General features: G+C 36.6%; 2 protein-coding genes across 12 annotated transcripts in view; both read left to right on the top strand.

Moving 5' to 3' along the window:
• The window catches only part of LOC108180213 (zinc finger protein 521), a 128471-nt gene extending 116581 nt beyond the window's left edge, over positions 1-11890 (top strand). For all 4 annotated transcript variants that reach the window (XM_087240222.1, XM_087240221.1, XM_087240220.1 and 1 more), the window contains exon 7: positions 7347-11890. In XM_087240222.1, coding sequence (XP_087096348.1) covers positions 7347-7376 — 30 coding nt within the window. In that variant the 3' untranslated portion in view covers positions 7377-11890. The remainder of the gene's footprint in view (positions 1-7346) is intronic.
• Positions 11891-13104: 1214 nt separating this feature from the next.
• LOC100331149 (oxysterol-binding protein-related protein 1) overlaps positions 13105-21882 on the top strand; it is a 65874-nt gene continuing 57096 nt past the window's right edge. For 7 of the 8 annotated variants that reach the window (XM_087240285.1, XM_087240283.1, XM_087240287.1 and 4 more), the window contains exon 1: positions 13105-13627. The gene's annotated coding sequence lies outside the window, so the exon portion shown is untranslated. The remainder of the gene's footprint in view (positions 13628-21882) is intronic. The other variant, XM_088649535.1, reaches the window with a different exon arrangement.

The following is a 21882-nucleotide window of genomic DNA, read 5'->3' as shown; positions in this document are numbered from 1 at the left end:
TTGGGTAGGCTAAATTGTCTGTAGTGTACGAGTGTGTGTGTGAATGTGTGTGTGGATGTTTCCCAGAGATGGGTTGCGGCTGGAAGGGCATCCGCTGCGTAAAAACTTGCTGGATAAGTTGGCGGTTCATTCCGCTGTGGCGACCCCGGATTAATAAAGGGACTAAGCCGACAAGAAAATGAAAGAATGAATGAATATTCATGCTGTTGTGTGTGTGTGTATATATATATATATATATATATATATATACACACACACAACAGCTCTGTCTGGTTCTCGAATCTGATTGGCTGACAATCGTGATATATTTAAGTAACATCAGCACCCGTACAGCCTCTTTACCCTTTGTGTATTACTCCGCCCACATACAGCCAGCATCAAGCAGACACTATGCTTGCTCAGCTGTTTAACTGTCAGCTTATGATTTGAATCCAACGTGGAAGAAAGTAGTTCCTCATACAAAAGGGTTTTTGAGACTCTCCATGTATGATTTTGTTTTTATATACACAATTATGCCGTCAAACTGTTGTATAAATGCAATATCACACTCGAAGCAGTCCGATGTGGCTGTATATCGGCACTGGTGGGGACACTAAGGCACCAGTGCGGATATACAGCCATATCGCACTGCTACTCGTGAGATATTGCTCATATATATATATATATATATATATATATATATATATATATATATATATATATATATATATATATGACATGCTTGTAGCTTTTAGGGTTTAAGTGTCTGTTAGTGGGATGGTACTCTTATGGCTCATTTCACTGAGTGCTACTCAGATACAGCACTCGGCTTAGTCCCTTCATTCATCAGGGGTCGCCACTGTGGAATGAACCGCCAATTTATCCAATTTATATATTAATTTTGGCCTTCCAGCCGCAACCTAGTACTGGGAAACATGGTGATGGGGCCAGTAGTAAAGTTTACTCTGAAATCCAGAGGGCGCTCTTTCTCACGAGTAACAACAAACCGAATATGCCCAGAAGAAACCCTGGAGTTACGGGATTATGGGAAATCTGAATAGCCCGCTTCAGTATGCATGTTTTTCACATCGCTAATATTAGACACACATTGGCAAGTAATACATCAAATTAAAGGTCTCATTCCCAATAATAAAGAGCCATCGTTATTTTTATTGATTTACAATCACATATCCAACAGTCTTCGAATGAATCATAAAGTGTAATCTCGTTTTTTGTAAACATACAAGGGAAATTATTGATCATTTGCTCCGTGAGCTGCCGGAGATAGCAGATAGCCAAACAAGCTACATCAGCTTTTACCTTAGGTTGTCCTCTACAAGTCGAGGCAGTGGCGCAGTAGGTAGTGCTGTCGCCTCACAGCAAGAAGGTCGCTGGTTTGAACCTCGGCTCAGTTGGCATTTCTGTGTGGAGTTTGCATGTTCTCCCTGCCTTCGCGTGGGTTTCCTCCGGGTGCTCCGGTTTCCCCCACAGTCCAAACACATGCGGTACAGGAGAATTGGGTAGGCTAAATTGTCCATAGTGTATGAGTGTGTGAGTGTGTGGATGTTTCCCAGAGATGGGTTGCGGCTGGAAGGGCATTCACTGTGTAAAAAACTTGCTGGATAAGTTGGCGGTTCATTCTGCTGTGGTGACCCCGGATTAATGAAGGGACTAAGACGACAAGAAACGAATGTCCTCTACAAAATGAGTCCATTTTCAGCGTTTTCTGAGGATGTGTGCATCAGTAAACCACTGCTGTGTCTTGTAAGTGCCAAACGCAACAAATTAGGGGCATGATATTCCAAAATTCAGGAAAATATGATAGCTATCCAGATGAATTGCATATCATTGGAACGGGGAGATTCTCAGCTTTACGCTGATGTATGGCGAGCCTTGATCAGCCAACCAGTGACTGAGGTATTGCATGACGAACGGGAAGAGGGGTGTCCAAAACAGTGCGTGAAAGTCACAGATTAGAAGCAAAAAAAAGTTGTGATTTCCCACCCTTCGGTTGAACTAACATAATTATTGCACACTACATGATAAAAACAAAATTATTTTATTTAGTGTCTCCTGACAAATGCTGGTAACATTCAAAACAATCAGCAGTTTGATGGAGCACACAGGCCCTGAGGTATACACTTTCTAAATCCGGCTTTAGAACAAAAAAAACTAAAAGCGGTTTGTGTTGAGGCATTTCAGCAAAGGACAGACAGCATATATAATAATATTCATCACTTTCAGCAGTTCTTTTGGTCATTTCAAAGGGTTTTCTGTAAAATGACATTGAGATATTGCATTTATTGTACTGTATGAGGGTATGGGGAGACTTCAAAAATAGGTAGGCGGAAATAAAAAAGTGGCATTTTTCCTGTGTTTGCTGACACCTGCTGGAAAGAAATAAAATTGTTTCCAGGATGCTGGAGCACTCAAAGCCCATGAGTTAAGCCTGGTTTACACTTCTGCTTCAAGTGACCGGCGTAACCCACGGCGCATGCAACGCGTGTAGCTGTGCATTTATACTTCTGCTGCTGTCTCTGTCGGTCTGCATTAACACTTCTGAAACACTAGTGGGCAGTGAGGTGTAAATGTTCCTCTTTGTCGAGTTTCTTCTCTGCTGTTTTGCTTTTCCTGAACACTTCCGGGATGTACAAGTGGCTCAAACTCGCTCATTTTGAGGCAGGAACCGGCGGACGTGCAACAACTTTAACTATGAGGTAAACACAAAATAAAACTTTCCATCCGGAGCTCCTTCACGGGACTCCACACTTGTAAACAATCGCTCCATCGGGCTCGCGTCCAGCTCGCGCCATTCGCACGGCTCTCGGTCCTGCCCAGACTCGTCAGCTCTACCAAGCCGACCAATCACAGAGCTTGCGCTACGCGTTGTTGCGACGTGTTGTTACAATTTTTGAGAGGTGCACATCAGCGACGCCGACGGCCACGGTGAAGGGCTATGCGTCAGCACCGTACCATACACCGGTGTTTGACGCAGAAGTATAAATCAGCCTTTACACATTTCCAAACTTCAGTTTATAAAAAAAAAAGCGCCTTTTATTGTGTGTTTATTATAAAACAGACAATATATACAACAATTATTTTCAATTTCAACTGTATTTTCTGAAATTTCAAAGGGTTTCCTTTCAAATGATACCAAACTTTTGTATTTACACCTCTGCATGTGGGTATTTGAAGCTTTTTAAATCGGAAGGCCAAATTCAGGCGGAATTACCCCAAATAGCCCCAGAGCTTAGCGGGATAACTAAAAAAGTGGCTAATTAGTACAAGATTTAATTTGTTTTTAGAAGGAGCCGTGACCCCTGAGTGGAAATGGCCCATAATTCTTTGAAGCAGCATTAAAAATATAAGATAAAAACGGGATGTAACAATATTGTAAATACCGTCATACCGCAATAGTAATTGTTGTCAATATTAGCGTAGGCGCATGACTCAATAAAACTATAATTCTGAGAAAAGTTTGCTCAGGTGAATGAAGCGAACGGGAGGTAGCGGGAACTACAATTCCCATCAGCCCAGGCGTGGCCATCATCCCTTGTGGTCTGTTGTACTACAGATCCAGTAATGCGGAAATGGAGTGTGCTGCTAGTAGCGGGGAAGAAAAAGAGCCGGAAATGATCGAACCTAAAGCGGGTTTTAAATCAGATGTGTGGAAGCATTTCTGTTTCTTTCTAAAAAGATACGAAAAAGGAGAAAAGCTGACAGACAAAGACAAAAACAGTATGCAGGCACTGCCAGACTGTGGTGAAATATAAGTCGGGGAATACGACTAAATACAGTCATGGGGACTGCAGAACACAGCACACTGTTCAGATTGATCCAGACATTGACTTGTACCGCAAAGAGAACTCTATCTCATTCATGGCTTGGTGGAAAGACAATGCACAGCGTTACCCACTGCTGTCAACCTTGGCTAAATCATATCTCTCTGTCCCAGAAACCTCAGACCCAAATGAGAGGGTTTATTTTTCTGTTGCAGGGGACATGCCCAGAGACCCCAGCTTTCACCAGATTATAGTTATATGATCATTTTAATTTAAAAACCCATCTCTATATAAGTAAGTGAGTGATTAAATGTTGAATGTGATGAGTTTTCAACAATACTAAATTGAAACTTTATTTTTTTATATGGTTTAATAGTTTTTTTGTTATTAAAATTGAAAAATTGAAGTTCCTGTTTGGAAACTTACAGATAGACGGCTGATTTGTGTGTCATTGATATGTTCAGTGCTAAGCTAAATAAACACTTTTGGCACTTTTTTTGAGTCTTTTCATTAGTTTTGTTTTTCCTGTAAATGATTCAATAAATACCGAACCGTGACATTCACACCGAGGTATTATCCTACCGTGAAATTCTGATACCGATACATCCCTAATAAAAACCCTTCACATTTCCCTATAATAGTTTTATTTATCTGCATTCACTAAACATCTAACCCAGTTTTCCACCCATAGTTTCCCATCGCTCAGACTTTTGACATCAACTCACAAGTTCCATCTCATTTCTCGCTGGAGCGCCAGATAAAATTACAAGTTTAAAGATCGCTCTGATGTTTTCAAAAAAATATATGATTCCTACACAAAAGCGTAATGAAAGGTATTACCCACGAGTGACGCACACAGGTACAGATACATCAGATGAAGCCAGCAACACACGGCGCTGTCCTGTGAGAGTTTGCGTGTGTGTTTGTGTTTGTTCGCGCCTCTGGCTGGGTCTGATGTGTGTATGCAAACACATCGTCTGGAGACGGCGACGAACCCTCGCTGCAGCCCATGAGCGCGCTCAATCTCCGCTCAACACCACCGGGAGACACAACCCAAACAAACACTTTTGATCTCTGACACACTTCTGCTTCCTGTAAACTTCCTGTGAACTTCCTACAAGCCATTCTACTAAAACAACATAATACACACAAGAAATAAATAGATATGCTTTGCTTAAGAAGCTCGGTACGTTACTTCCAAAAAAAAAATTATTATCTAATTATATCATGTCTGTGGAGTTTGCATGTTCTCCCCAAGTTGGTGTGGGTTCCGGTTTCCCCCACAGTCCAAACAAATGCGCTATAGGGGAATTGATGAACTAAATTGGTTGTAGTGTATGAGTGCGTGTGTGTGAATGAGTGTGTATGGGTGTTTCCCCACACTGGGTTGCAGCTGGAATGGCATCCGCTGCTTAAAACATATGCTGACGACTTCTGAAATAGAGACTAAGCCGATAAATCTTATTCTACATCACTAACTCTTCCCAATACCAAAACCCAAATACTAACATAACTATTAATAAGCAGCTAGTAAAGTGTTCACTTTGCCAAAATTCATTGTTAATGGTTTAATAAAATCAAAGAATTGTACCTTAAAATAAAGTGTATGTTGGTAACTTTAACAATAGAAACAGAAATAAATGTGTACCACACTGGGGTGCATTTCCGAAAGCCATCGTTAGCCAGCTAAGCTCACAAGTTGCGTTGTTACAAACATAGTTTGTTGATTTGGCGCTTCCCAAATCCATCGTTCAAACATTCGCAAACTGGGTCGCAAACCTGTGCACTTGCAACTACACCTCTGGAGCTGTGGTTAGAAACAGTTCCTGGCTGTGTTCTATTCCCAGTTATCCTCCTTATGCCCTATTTATTTAGAACGTTCCAATATTTAAACTAAAATAAGCATTAAGGTCATCTCTCTTAGGTGTAATTTGTATTTTTACAGTTCAGTTTTAGCGATCTTCACATTGAAAATTGTGTTGCCTTCGTAGTGCACTTTGAAAACATTCATTTTTTAAAGAAGTTGTTACTTTGCCCTGTTTAGAGCATCTTTATGGAGGTTTTACGTTATAACTAACAAGTTTTAAACGATGGATCTGCGACAGAGAAACTACGGGTTTTGGGAAAAACTCGTCACTACATCGTTCTGTTCCCAAAGGATGCATCGTACTATGATAGTTAAGCCTGTGTTAAGTATGGATTGATATATTGTTGCATGTTTCTAGGATGTTAGTATGTTTGTTACTATGTTTCTAGTATGGATTGGTATATTGTTACTATGTTTATAGTATGTTTGTTAGTATGTTAGTATGTTTGTTACTATGTTTCTAGTATGGATTGTTATATTGTTACATGTTTCTAGTATGTTAGAATGTTTGTTAGTATGTTTGTAGTATGGATTGGTATATTGTTACTATGTTTCTAGTATGATTAGTATGTTTGTTACTATGTTTCTAGTATGGATTGTTATATTGTTACATGTTTCTAGTATGTTAGTATGTTTGTTAGTAAGTTTCTAGTATGGATTTCTATATAGTTACTATATTTCTAGTATGTTAGTATGTTTGTTAGTATGTTTCTAGTACGGATTGGTATATTGTTACTATGTTTCTAGTATGATTAGTATGTTTGTTAGTATGTTTCTAGTATGGATTGGTATATTGCTAGTATGTCCAATTTAAAGCCAATGGCAGTTTTTTTTACAGTGAAGTCTATGGGACAGTTGCAAGGGTGGAGTAAGTGGTTGCGAGGGTGTGCCTAGTTGAAAGGTCATCAGTGATTGGCAGAGTGGTAGTCTGAGTTAAATGAGCCCAACATTAAGTCTGGATGACAGTCTGGCAGAAAGTTATGAGGTCATTAAGTTTGGTCCAATGTTAAGTCAATGGGACTTTTCTGAATTTTTCATGTCAGTTTTTGGAAAAACGTTAGCCGGATCAATTAGAAAACATATAGCAAGCTGAGTCAGACCAGTTTGGAGGTTGGGTGTTAGTTTGGTGGTTAGGGTAAAGTTAGGGTAATTAGGCAAGTCATTGTATAACAGTGGTTTATTCTGTAGATTCTGTAATTAATATCGCATAAGGAGGCTAATAATATTGACCTTAAAATGGCTTTAAAACAAATAAGAGCTGCTTTTAGTCTAGATGAAATAAAACAAATAAGACTTTCTCCAGAAGAACAAATATTAGAGGAAATACTGTGAGAAATTCCACAATGTGTTCAACATCATTTGAAATATAAGAGAAAATAACACAGTAAGCGAATAATTCTGACTTTAACTGTATGTCCACACATGTATTGGAATGACAATATAGATCAAACTCGAGACCCGGTTGGAAACCTGGCTGGAGCATTTTGAACCATCTGGAGTGGTGATATTGAAGTCTGGGGTAAAACAACACATACAGAATTACAATAATCCAAGCGCAATAAAACTAGGGCACGCGTGGCTCTCTCAAGATCTGCAAACAGCAGCCAAGACTTAACTCTGGAGAGAAGTTTTGAGTGAAAATAATGGGAAAAAGGAAAAGATTTGAGAAATGCTTTAGGGTGAAGTTTGACTGATCTGCATTATGCTTTCTTTTCCAGAACCACAATCTGAGTCTCCACAGCAGCTAACGGCAGAATTGAAGAGAGTCGACCCTCCGTCCACACAAATATATGAACACTGTTTTTTTTTGCGTCTGTTTTTGTCAATCAAACAGAACAAACATAAAAAAATGAAAGCAGAGTGTTTCATGAAAAAAAAATCATTGCATTTACTACAGTTTTTAAGGTAAGTGCTTGCAAACAGTTCATCTATCCAGTTCATCATTCATCCATTTTTTTTTTCGGCTTAGTCCCTTATTTATCAGGGGTCGCCTCAGAGGAATGAACCGCCAACTATTCCGACAAATGTTTTTTTTTTTTTTTTTTAAGGAGCGGATGCCCTTCCAGCTGCAACCCAGTACTGGGAAATACCCAAACACAATCATTCACACACATGCTCATACACTACGGCCAATTTAGTTCATCAATTGTTTGCAACCACTTACCTTAAAAATATCCAATAAATCCAATGTTTTTTAGTGTTTAATATCAAAACCACTTGTAAAATAAAATACATCATAAATTCAACATAGGCTCGTTCTGAAAACGTACCCCTATATACCTTTCTGGAGAGCATGAATTATGTAGCCAGAGGTACGTATGGCTGCATTTTGTCTTCAAAATGAACACTACAGGACCGTATAATGCCGTTTCTTAGCTCCATGTGGACGGCTTTCCAGCTGTTACCAGTTTGCCTCGTAACTCGCTGCGTACGTCAGAGGATTTTAGACTCAGAGAGGAGTTGACGGATGAAGAATGGTTCCAGAAAGCAGGTAAGACAAACATAAAAGCCAAAAAATAAAATAAACAAGTAAATAACAGGGTGAGAACGTGTGTAAAATCTGAAAATGTGTAAACATCCGGCTGCTGTGAAGGCTTTTTTTCTTTTTCTGGATTGCTTTTGAAAACACTATTGGTTGGGTTTGGGGAAGGGCGTGGGTGGGGGATCGGTTGGTCAATCAGTCAGTCAGTCAGTCGACAGCGGCCTCTGGTGGATTTATGTGGGAACAGCAGGTGTGAATGGCACTCACGAGATACATTTGAGATCTGAAAAAGCGTACACAGCAGCTTCTGGTAGATTTGCGAAAACATTTACTCATTCTTTCATTTTTTTGTCGGCTTAGTCCCTTTATTAATCCAGGGTTGCCACAGCGGAATGAACCACCAACTTATCCAGCACATTTTTACGCAGCAGATACCCATCTCTGGGAAACATCGACACACACATTCACACACAAACTCGTACACTACGGACAATTTAGCCTACCCAATTCACCTGTACCGCATGTCTCCAGAAAACCGGAGCACACGGAGGAAATCCTTACAGGGAGAACATGCAAACTCCACACAGAAACACCAACTGAGCTGGGGATCAAACCCAGCGACCTTCTTGCTGTGAGGTGACAGCACTACCTACCGCGCCACTCCGTCGCCTTGCGAAAACAAAAGCTACAGAAAAACATAGCTCCTGAGATGTATTTGGCGCTCTCCAGAAATGTATACAGGGGTACGTAATCAGAATGAGCCTGGGTTGCTTGAATTGCTTTTCATATTTCTTGTAAAGAGAATTGTTTAAAATAAAAAAGAAAGAATCCATAAACGGTATTCTGCTAATACGAGGAATAACTTGGGCTTTCAAACCAAGATGATGTCAGGCCATCATCATCATCATCATCATCAGCCCAGCCTGTCTGCGTTTAATGGCACACGTGTTGATTCTTTCAATGATTTCTCAAGTGTTCATTTTCAGCACATTTATAATCATAATAGTTTATTAACTCCTTTCTAATAACTGATTTTTAATAATATAAGACTAGATATTCTTCAAGACACTAGTATTCAGCTTAAAGTGACACTTAAAGGCTTCACTAATTAGGGTAAAGTTAGGGTAATTAGGCAAGTCATTGTATAGCAGTGGTTTGTTTTGAAGACTATCAGAAAAAACTATTATTTATTGAGGGTGCTAACAATTGACCCTAGCCGTTTTCATTTATTTATTCCAGCCAAACTTACAGAAATAAGAACAAACAGCAAAAATCAGTCCAAGGCAGTCGAAAAATGTGGACGAAATATTAAAATGCTTTTACTGACATGGCTATTCCTTAAAAGTTTTGGCAAACACATTTTCCGTCATCAGGGTAACAGAGATCAGGTGCGTCTGGTGTTTCTTTTTAACTCACAGAGCTGGTGCGGCGCTGAATGGATCTAGTGGACTCAGACACAGCTCCAAACAAATCAACGCCGTTTATCAGCCTTCATAAAGCACATAAAGCACAGCTAGTGTTCCTACAGAAACTCCACCTGGATGATGGAGGCTTTCAGCGAGGCTTCCGACTGAGCAGAGCCTAGTTGATGAACTGTTGTCCGGTGTCGGCAGGAGGATTTTACCCCGGGACACCAGCAGCAGGCGCTACATCATAATCACGCCCCCATACCCACCAACACTCCTGTTTTTCCCTGGAGTCTCCCATATTTCAGACCAATCTCCAGCAACCAGCCCGTTTTGTTATTGTTCCTGGAAAACTCCCATAATTTCCCCCCCCCCATTCTGTGGTACAGTCTGTAAAACACCCCCGGGTGGCCAACTTTGGTACTGACATTACCCAATCGCAGAGGCCACCCAAAAACACGTTGCATCCTATCACGATTCTCAACTATGTTATTCAGAGACCCCACCCTTGAACAACCCCGTCTCCCGGATTTTCAGAAACAAATGTTGGCAGGTGTGCACGCCCCTACAAGAGAAAGCTCCTTTTAACGTGGCGTAAAAGTGCGCTGAAGCTCAGGAGTTTTGACTCGAGCGATCCGTGTGATACGCGTGTCAATTGTGCAAAACACTCAACTCGCTTCACTTCATTTGTCCGAATCGCGTCATTCGCGCATATCACGCCGCAGGATGTCTATTCGCATCTTTGCATTGACTTAACATGTAAATCACTCACGCTTGACGCTTCATCCGTGTCTGGTGTGAACGCAGCATCAGAGTCGTAAAGCATTACTTTGCAATCTACATGTAAAACACTTTTTTTAAAGATGTTTTTTTGAGGCTAAATTCAAATCAAACACCACTAAACTTACCATGCTACTTCAGAATTGTATGTCTACTTTACAAATATTATCAAAAGTATGAAAAAATATGATTTATTTTTCTCAAAAGATAGAGGGCGCCCTTGCACAGCTGCCTATGTAACGGAGGCCAGCCAGTGTGTGCTGTGCAGGTAAACCTCACTCCTAGCCACAGCTGCTAGAGGCCATGGTCTTTAGCCTCCTTGTTAGAGCAACCGATTCCCATGCGGAAGGTTGCCGGTTTGATACCAGCTTGGAGCGTGTTGGGTGGCGTAGGACCGACGGGGTTACATTGGTGCCGTGACCCGGATTTAGGGGGTTTAGGGGGTGAGTGTAATGGAGGCCAGCCAGTACGTGCTGTGCAGGTAAACCTCACTCCTCTGACCTCTAAAGTTGCTCTAGTGACAGATGCTATAGGCCATGGTCTTTAGCCTCCTTGGTAGAGCAACCGACTCCCATGCGGAAGGTCGCCGGTTTGATACCAGCTCGGAGCGGGTTGTGTGATTGTAGGAACGGCAGGGTTATACCTGTAGAAATGTGATGTCCACTTGTGGTCATGTCTAGCACTGCAGCCAAACAAAATTTTACCGAGCGCTCATTTTTTGGAAATATCAACTTCAGATTTGTAATATATTATGTTCAGATATTAAGCTTTGCATTTTCTTGCAATTTATTATAGTTGAGGGGTTAAATGTCACTTTAAGCTGAGTACTAGTATCCTGAAGAATATCTAGTCTAATTTTATTTACTGTCATCATGACAAAGAGAAAATAAATCAGTAATTAGAGATGAGTTATTAAAACTAGTATGATCAGAAATGTGTTGAAGGAAATCTCTCTGCTAAACAGCACTTAGGAAATATAAAAAAATAAGTAAATATTAAAAATATGCAAAATGAGATGAAGAAAAAGAGCCGCGGAAACACATTCCTACCGATCTCTGATGTCCGAGGTCATTTTAGAGACACTGCTGTCCACCCACACTGTATATTTCTGTTTTTAATGTTTACTGCTTGCTGAAGTCTGGATGTGTCAGGAGTTTGTGTTCTTTCTTTCTCTGAGAAAGATGCCGATTAATGTATTCAGTGTTGTCTCCATTTGTCTGGTTGGGGTTTTCTACACAGATGCTGTCAGGAGCATGTCAACGGCTGACTGATGTGTAGCGCCCCACATGTACTCGATCAACGCTTTGTCTATTATGTACAGTATATATATATAAATCACTTTTACATGAAATGATTTGACATGCTCTTTTGCAACGTTCCATACTTTGGTGGAGATTCCTGTTTGGAGGCGACGCTACACACACACACTTGACGAATGACAAACAACTGGACATTGGAAATGAGATTGTGTGTCATGACATCTCCAAAAAAAAAAAAAAAAGATTATTAAAAAAATATTAACTGAGGTCCGATTTTTTTGGGCCTTATTTTGTGTTCTTATGTGATGAAAAACAATAAAAATTGTATGAAGATACATGGATGTGCTGTTATTTGTTTGTTTGTTGTTATATTAAATTACATGAATCATTGACAGTGAAATAAAATCTGATCTCTTTTTATATAAAAAATTTATAATTTAATTTTAATTAAATTAAACAATTGAAAATGCATTTTCCCTAATATTTCGTCCACAATTACAGGCACCCCTAACAATTTATATAAGTAAAATAACTCCATATATTTCCATCCATATTGTGTTTAGCATACCAGGTGAATGCAAACATTACTAAACATGACGTAACACAACAGTCAAACTCCATAATTTATCCACTGTAATATACACACACTGGCCACTTTATTAGGTACACCTTACTAGTACCGGGTTGGACCCTTTTTACCTTCAGAACTGCCTTAATCCTTTGTGGCAGAGATTCAACAAGCTACTGGGAATATTCCTCAGAGATTTTGCTCCGTATTGACATGATAGCATCACACAGTTGCTGCAGATTTGTCGGCTGCACATCCATGATGCCAATCTCCCGTTTCACCACATCCCAAAGCTGCTATTGGATTGAGCTCTGGTGACTGTGGAGGCCATTTGAGTACAGTGAACTCATCGTCATGTTCAGGAAATCGGTCTGAGATGATTGAGCTTCATGACATGCTGCGTTATCCTGCTGGAATTAGCCATCAGAAGATGGAGACACTGTGCTCAAAAGTATGGACTTGGTCTATCTAAGACTAGTGGTGTTTAAAGAAGAATTTGTGATACAATTGAAAACATTAACAGAGAGGAAAAGTGAAAAATAAACATATATATATATATATATATATATATATATATATATATATATATATATATATATATATATATATATATATATATATATATATATATACTTCATTAGAGGATTTTGGTTTCATATCTTGAGAACTTGAAATCCCCTTTTTCTTTATCATTAATTTTATTTGTTATTTTTTGTTATTATATCATTTATAGTTTATTATTATTACTATTATTATTATTATTATTATTAATGAAGACTGAAAAATTGTTAATGTAAATTGATTGTTATCTCATTTTTGGGGATTTATTTAAAAAGTATTAATGTTATTGTTCAAGCATTGTTAATAAAAATTAAAAACCTTTCACCGGAGGTTAATCGTTGGCTAAAACATTTCAGTAAAGTTCTTTTGTTTGACCTTACATAAAGCCCATTATTGCATGCATTTATCTATGTTTAAGGCCTCGTGACTTTACAAACAGCTATGTGCGCAAGCGCATCACACACGAAACACTCAGACTAGTTTTTTTTTTTGTTTGTTTGTCTGTTTGTTTGTTTGTTTGTTGAGGTGATACAAAAATTGGCCGATCGTTGATTTTGGCGCGTTTGTTCAGTTTCTTGAGCTGTTGAAGTGACGGCGGGAGCACACGGGATTATGTGCAGGTGACGCGCAAGATGGCGCCGCCAGCATGAGTGTAAACAATAACGCCAATCAACAAATGAGTTATAAGCAGTATAACGGTCGTAATTTTGTTCAATCTACATCTCGGTTGAATGTTAGATATTATTTACAAGCCCCAGTTGACTTAAATACATTTCAGCTGATAAGAAAAGGTAGAATTCTAATAATAAAGAAAGAAATGTCAGCTAATTCGGAAACGTCGGCTAGCTCTGCTGCTGGCAATGACCAAATTGACAGCTGTCATCATTTTGGGACTGAAGAGAAAATGGACACACAGGAATTGCAGATCAAACAGAATTCAATGGTGAGTTTCATTTCACTTCATTTTATTTGTTGGCTTGTAACTTTTCACTGCATAATTTTGAGTTTAATTTGAAGTGAAAAAGATTATATGATAAACAAAACAAAAATAAGACAAACATAAATAAAAGAATTGAGGTAAAGTTGGTTTTATATTCGCACATTCAGACTTTCTCCTTAATTAATTTCAGAAGAGTGCTATTTGCAAACTCTAAACAGTGAAAACCAATGACTGTAAAAAATATGGACGACGCGACAGCCCTTTTTCCCATTGAACGCCTTGAGGGCAAAACGCCTGCTTGACGGGCACAAACTGTCGCAAAAGACTGCTGAAATTGGAGCCTTGACATGCGCAGAAGGATTGTCTGATGGAGCCAGAGGAGGAGCCGCGAAAATGAGCGGAGTCGAGCTTCCAATCAAACGCTTTATGTAAAATCAACCACGCCCCCCGAACTTCTCAGCATGCGTTTGCTGTCATATCAACACAAATGGATGTAATAACGTTAACAAATATGAGGGTTTTATATATTCAATCGCGCCAGCTCCAGGCCGCAGCGCATAACTTACTCGCGGCGTCGCGGGCTGATTCCGGCTCGCATGCGGCAGCGCCGGCTCGCTCGGCCGCCGCATCTGGCTCGATTGACTCGGACTGGAATCGGGCAGTGAGTCCAGGCATCCGGAGTAGGTCCAGCAGAGGTAACATTAGTCAGTCTGAGCTCTAAGAGATATGTCTCCGGCAGGCGAGAATCTAGCCGGAACTGTGTTTTGCTATCTGGGTGGCTAGGCGTGTATCAGCAAACTAATAAAGCCCGAAAAAAGCCCTGAACTTAGCGAATAAACAGTGTTCCACCAGGATCATGTATGTCAGAAACTATAGTTTACTGCTGAACTCATTTTGTCATGGTAAAATAACACAGAAATCGAATAATAACATTTCAGTCTACTTCAGTCTCCTGCCGAAGCTCAGACGCCGCGCTTTGAGAAACTGTCAATCACAGCTGTGTATCACGATGACACGCCCAGCATTAAATTACTGCTAAAAACAAACTGTTTACAAAAATGAAGATCTGCACCTATTTCAGCACAATAACCAGTGCCTTAATCGACCAGAACTATCTTTCGGGACATTTTATTGCAAGTGTAATATTTTTTTTTATTTGGGCTCAAGTCTCCTTCATTAACACGGAGGAGGCGGGCTTTATGACTTGTACTGCAGCCAGCCCCCAGGGGGCGATCTAACGGCCGAAACCTTCACTCAAACGTAGGCTTGCGGCACACTTGGTGAAAACGTATTAGCAGCCAACGACTATCAATAAACAACGTTGTTCACAGTCAAAGAAATAGTGGTAATGTTGTTTTGAGGTCTTTTGTGATTTCAGACCCAATATTCAAAGTACCATGGTAAACAACATAGGGAGCGTGTCACAAGTTGTCACTGAACGAATGTGCAAATATAAAACCAGCTTTACCATTAGTCAGACCCTGTGATAGCTATTTAACACAAGTATTTATGTTTCTGTCATGTTTAAAAACATTGCTTTAAAGAATTATTTGTTTAGATGATTCTGCTGAGTAATTATGCGATTTAATATTTGTTAGTTAAACATAAATTAAACCAATAGGAACAAGAATTATGTAATAATATCAATAAATCTTATGAGTTTTAAATCTTTCTTAATAATTTAAAAAGCATTGTATGAGGAGTATGAAGTTGCGTCAATATTAAGTAAAACAATTTCATAGAATTTACCTAATTGGATATTCTATGGATATATTTATACCATATTCATCTTATTTTAAATGATTAAATCTTTTAAGGAATCTGAAAATATACATTTAAATATACTGACAGACTGAATAAAATCAAAAGGTCACAAGCAGTTAATAGTTTTACATAATAAATAATGGTAATATAGTAGTAATAGTTCATAAACTTTATTGTGATTTATTGTGTGTGTATGTTTAACATACAATACCACCAATGGGATTAAAGACGGCTCACATGATTCCTGCATGCACTAGCTCAGAACCTAGTAGAGAGCAATTCCCAATGGACACACACACACACACACACAGACACACACACATGGATTATAACGTGTTCTTTAATTGCACTGAGAGTCTCTTTAGATTACAGCAGCAGGAAAATAAATGTAAATAACCTTCTCCTTGACACTGTTGCATGCTGTCCTCAAACCTACACACTGATAAAATGTCTCTCTGTCTGAACGTGACTCAGTGAATGCTGTAAATCTTTATGTTGTGTTTCCTCCTTCATCACCTGTGGCACATATGCTAATAATCTGTCCGTATTTGCTGGATTCTTCATTCTTGTGTTGAAATCTCTAACGCTGCTGCCCAACAGCAAAACGCCCAACCCCGGGCTGCCCTGCGGACCTAAAAACTCTCTGGCCTCATTTAAAAGCAACAGCTGACCCAAAAAATGTTATTCATTCTAGTGTTGTTCCATACCACAAGAATAATTTGGTTATTACATTGTTGGAAAGTTAAAATATCAGGTAAAAGAATTTAATTAAAGACAAAAGGATGTAAGAATATGTCTGGACTATATAAAAGGGGACTATATATATATATATATATATATATAATTTATTATTATTTATTTATTTATTTTTTAATCATCACATGCCTTGCTCATGTCTGGTGTTAATATGCATCTCTACTGGTGTTCACATTTGTTTTAAGGGATAGTTCACGCAAAAAGCATTAAACCTTTATAAGTTTTTTTCCTACTGTTGAGCACAAGAAGACATTTTGAAGAATGTTGGCAACTGGTAACCATTGACTTCCATAGAGTTTGTTTTTCCTACAATTCAAGTTTATTATTATTATTATTATTATTATTATTATTATTATCACATGTCGTGTTTACGTCTGATATTAATATGCAATAAGTGCATCTCTTTTGACTACTGGTATTCAGATTTGTTAAAGGGACAGTTCACCCAAACAATCATGATTTACTCACCCTTTACTAGAGTTTTTTTCTTTTGTTAAATTCAAAAGAAGACGTTTTGAAGAATGTTGGAAACCTGTAACCAATGACTTCCATAGTATTTGTTTTTATTTTTCAAGTTAAGTCAGTGGTTACAGGAAAAAATATTTGATTATTATTATTATTATTAGCCCTAATTTTAGTTATAATGTCTGTGTGTTTTAATAAAACATAATAAATTAAGAATGCATTGATTTGGTGTGGTTTCTCTCAGCGTATCTTGTAATGTTCTGTTGTGGCTTTATTCTCATGCATTTGACCACACGAGTGACTATGCAATTTAAAAGCAAATGCATTTTTGACTGTCTCATGAAACAAAAGATCTGAGCACAAAACATTTTAGAGTCACCTGCATTTGACTCTGTCTTGAAATTAACAAAAAAATTAACTCAATGTATAATTAAAAAATTAAGTGGCATTAAATTTACAGTTCAAAGTTAAAACGGCTTAATTGTGTTTTTAAAGTAAAGTCTACACTCAAAAATAAATTCAGCACTCAATTTATTGATTCAATTTTGATTGTTTAGTACCAACTAAATAAGCTATTTACAAAATAAACGCAATTGAGTTGGTCCAACATGATTTCATCAAGTAAAAGTTTAAATGCATGTGGATTTTTATTTAACTCGAACTAAAAGGTCTGATAATATCTATAAAGTCAGACCAGTCTCAAAAATGATACATTTGCAAAATCCAATTCGTAAGTTCAAAACACAATTCAAAAATACACAAATCCAATTCGTAAATTCCAAAAAGATAAAAAATACAGAAATCTAATTCGTAAATTCAAAACACGATTCATAAATAGACAAATCCAATTCGTAAATTCAAAACACTATTCTTAAATACACAAATCCAATTCGTAATTCCATAAAGTAAAAAAAATACACATCCAATTTGTAAATTTAAAATACGATTTGTAAGTGCACAAATCCAGTTCGTAAATTCAAAACACGATTCATAAATACACATCCAATTCGTAAATTCTAAACACGATTCATTAATACACAGATCCAATTCGTAAATTCAAAACACGATTCATAAATACACAAATCCAATTCGTAAATTCTAAACACGATTCATAATTACACAAATCCAATTCATAAATTTAAAACACGATTCATAAATACACAAATCCAATTCGTAAATTAAAAACACGATTCATAAATACACAAATCAATTTAATAAATTCAAAACACTATTCATAAATACACAAATCCAATTCATAAATTAAAAACACGATTCATAAATACACAAATCCAATTCGTAAATTAAAAACACGATTCATAAATACACAAATCCAATTCGTAAATTAAAAACACGATTCATAAATACACAAATCCAATTCGTAAATTAAAAACACGATTCATAATTACACAAATCCAATTAATAAATTCAAAAGACGATTCATAAATACACAAATCCAATTCGTAAATTAAAAACACGATTCATAATTACACAAATCCAATTCGTAAATTCAAAACACGATTCATAATTACACAAATCCAATTCGTAAATTCAAAACACAATTCAAAAATACACAAATCCAATTCGTAAATTCCAAAAAGATAAAAAATACAGAAATCTAATTCGTAAATTCAAAACACGATTCATAAATAGACAAATCCAATTCGTAAATTCAAAACACTATTCTTAAATACACAAATCCAATTCGTAATTCCATAAAGTAAAAAAAATACACATCCAATTTGTAAATTTAAAATACGATTTGTAAGTGCACAAATCCAGTTCGTAAATTCAAAACACGATTCATAAATACACATCCAATTCGTAAATTCTAAACACGATTCATTAATACACAGATCCAATTCGTAAATTCAAAACACGATTCATAAATACACAAATCCAATTCGTAAATTCTAAACACGATTCATAATTACACAAATCCAATTCATAAATTTAAAACACGATTCATAAATACACAAATCCAATTCGTAAATTAAAAACACGATTCATAAATACACAAATCCAATTCGTAAATTAAAAACACGATTCATAAATACACAAATCCAATTCGTAAATTAAAAACACGATTCATAATTACACAAATCCAATTAATAAATTCAAAAGACGATTCATAAATACACAAATCCAATTCGTAAATTAAAAACACGTTTCATAATTACACAAATCTAATTCGTAAATTTAAAACACGATTCATAAATACACAAATCCAATTCGTAAATTAAAAACACGATTCATAAATACACAAATCCAATTCGTAAATTCAAAACGCGATTCATAAATACACAAATCCAATTCGTAAATTAAAAACACGATTCATAAATACACAAATCCAATTCGTAAATTCAAAACCTAAGTTGTTAATTCAAAAATAAACAAATCCAATTCGTAAATTCAAAGCAAAGTGAGTTCACGAATCATATGTTTATAAATTGGATTTTATATTTAAATGTTTTATTTCTGAGACTGATCTGGCTCCATCATATCATGCATGTCTATTATGTGTCTTACATTTCGAAGTCTCTTCGAAGTTTTATCTGAGGTTACATGAACTATTTTAAGCAGATTTCATGAGTTACATGTACAGTTGATTGAGACTGATCTCAGAACTAATTTTAGGACAGTTATAGCTACTGAGCAAAGCAGCAAACTGCATTTTGGCTAATTAAACTGCCAACACCCAAAGTATAGGTGCTTCTGCAAGGTGGTAATCTCAGAACTCAAAGCATTACATGAAAGTCTACCAGGCAGGTAGTTGGACCAACACAATTCCTTTATATTGTCCCAACACAAAACGCTTAAGTTAACTTAATGGTTTACAAATTTAAGTGGACTGGACATAAAGCAAAGAGATTGGCCAAAGAAATTACTTGAATTGTGCTGTTTCAGCTCATTTAGTTTAAGCAAGCAGCGGTAATAATTGTTTTGAGTGTACTTGTTGCTTTGAAGGTGATGTATTTACTCACATTCTTTTATTAGTTAAAATAACTGAAGGCTTTTTACAGTGTAGTTTCTCTTCATATTTATTTTGCAATCTCTCTGTGCAAATGCATAATTGTTGGTCTGTCCCAGTTTAAGCATTAAAGAGAAATGGAGTTTGGCAGCTGATGTTGGCAGCAGCTTGAATGAGATATTCGGATCGCCATGTCTGCCAAAAGCACACTGCCTCATCAAGCACATTAATTAAATCACAGATACTGTATGCATGTCCACTGGTTTAAAGACTCACTTAGGCTATAGGAGCCCATCGGTTCTGGACTGTAGATGTGCACAAATGAGTTCATGTAAGGATTGAAAGTTGTATTGGACACATGTGATTTACTCATGGACATTTAGTCGGAGCAGAAGTTCGTCCAAAATCAGAACAAGAAAGCGTGTTTAGGTATGTTTAAACGTATAAGGAATTTGTTTTTTGTGACAGAAAAAATAAAAATAAAAGAGTCCAAATGATTCCCCCACTTTCAAATATTCTCCAAATGATGTTGAACAGATTCAGCAGTTTTTCACAGTATTTTCTATAATATTTTTTCTTCTGGAGAAAGTCTTATTTGTTTTATTTTGGCTGGAATAAAAGCAGTTCTTAATTTTTTAAAAACTATTTTAAGGTCAATATTATTAGCCCCCTTAAGCATATTTGTTTTGGATTGTCTCCAGACCAAAGCACCTTTATGCAATGACTTGCCTTATTACCCTATTTGATTTGAATAATTTATTTATTTCAAACTAAAGCATAAAAATTCTTTACAAAAAAATAAAAACACATTTCAGCATGGTCGAAATGAATCGGGATGAAGCACAAGCTTATTATTTTCCCTACCCCATTACCCAACACAATCTCACGGCAATTCGTAACTTTTTGCTTTAGTGGCTAATTCGTATGAATTCGTACGATCTAATTTATACATTTTAGTACGATTTGCTCATCCCCCAATGACAATTGGGTTTAGGGGTGGGGTTAAGTGCCACGCCTTCTTTTTAAAATGGAACAATTTCATAGACTAAATTAGTTTGCTTTGGATTGTCTACAGATCAAACCACTGTTATACAATCACTTGCCTAATAAACCTATTTGGTTTGATTGGATTTGATTTGATTAGTTAATTTATTTACAAACATAAGCATAAAAATTATTTAACAAAAAAATAAATAAATAAATAAAGATACATTTTAGCATGGTCGAAATGAAGCGGGATGAAGCACAAGCTTATTATTTTCCCTACCCCATTACCCAACACAATCTCACGGCAATAACTTTTTGATTTAGTGGCTAATTCGTATGAATTCGTATAATGTAATTCGTACAATTTAGTACGATTTGCTCATCCCCCAATGACAATTTGGTTTAGAGGTGGGGTTAGGTGCCACGCCTCCTTTCTAAAATCGTACAATTTCGTACAACTGAACTTGTATGAGTTCGTACGAATTAGCTACAAAACTTTCATTTTCTCAAGAGATCAGGCTGCATTACCACACACATCATTCATCTATCACTTAAACTTATTAATTCTTTTACTTATCTCTTCTATTTACATGAGCTTTGCATGAGACGTATTTTATCCTTTTGGCATGTTTGACTTATTATTTGTTTGATTCCGTTTGTACATTTACATTTTATAACGTAGACCCACAAAATACATAGTATTGCAAACAGCCATTATTAATATTTCATCATACCTTTCTCGTTTTATTCTTTTCAATCACCTCTATTCATCATTATATTCCTTTAATAATATATATTTATACAACTTTTTAAATTGATTAATATCCTGACATTATTATTGAATTTTCCAGCCTAATTATTATGATTAGTGAGTACACCCCATTTTGAAAATTAATATTATCATTATTATAATTATTATTATCATCATTATTTCTCAGTGAATATGGGTAAATATAGATATGGTAAATATAATATTTTAATCACAAAACATATTTGAAATGGGAAAGGTAATACATTTCAATTCATGCATAATATTGCACATAAATTACAAACTACAACATTTCAACAAAATTGTATAAATTTTTTTGTTTCTCTTGATTTTTTGCTATTTAAAAAAATGTTATGTAATATTTTTCTAACTTTTTAAGCATTATTGTAGGTTATTTTGTTAGATAAGCTCCAGATTTGGCTTCAGTACTGATTAAACTAATGCATATGCACAAATATAATATTATAAAGGATCCTATAGTAATTATTTGTGTGTGTGTGTGTGTGTGTATATATATATATATATATATATATATATATATATATATAT

The sequence above is a fragment of the Danio rerio genome, chromosome 2, assembly GCF_052040795.2.
Source record: "Danio rerio strain M-AB ecotype USA chromosome 2, GRCz13ab, whole genome shotgun sequence".
Classification (NCBI taxonomy): domain Eukaryota; kingdom Metazoa; phylum Chordata; class Actinopteri; order Cypriniformes; family Danionidae; genus Danio; species Danio rerio.
This window is presented reverse-complemented; position numbering and strand designations above follow the sequence as displayed.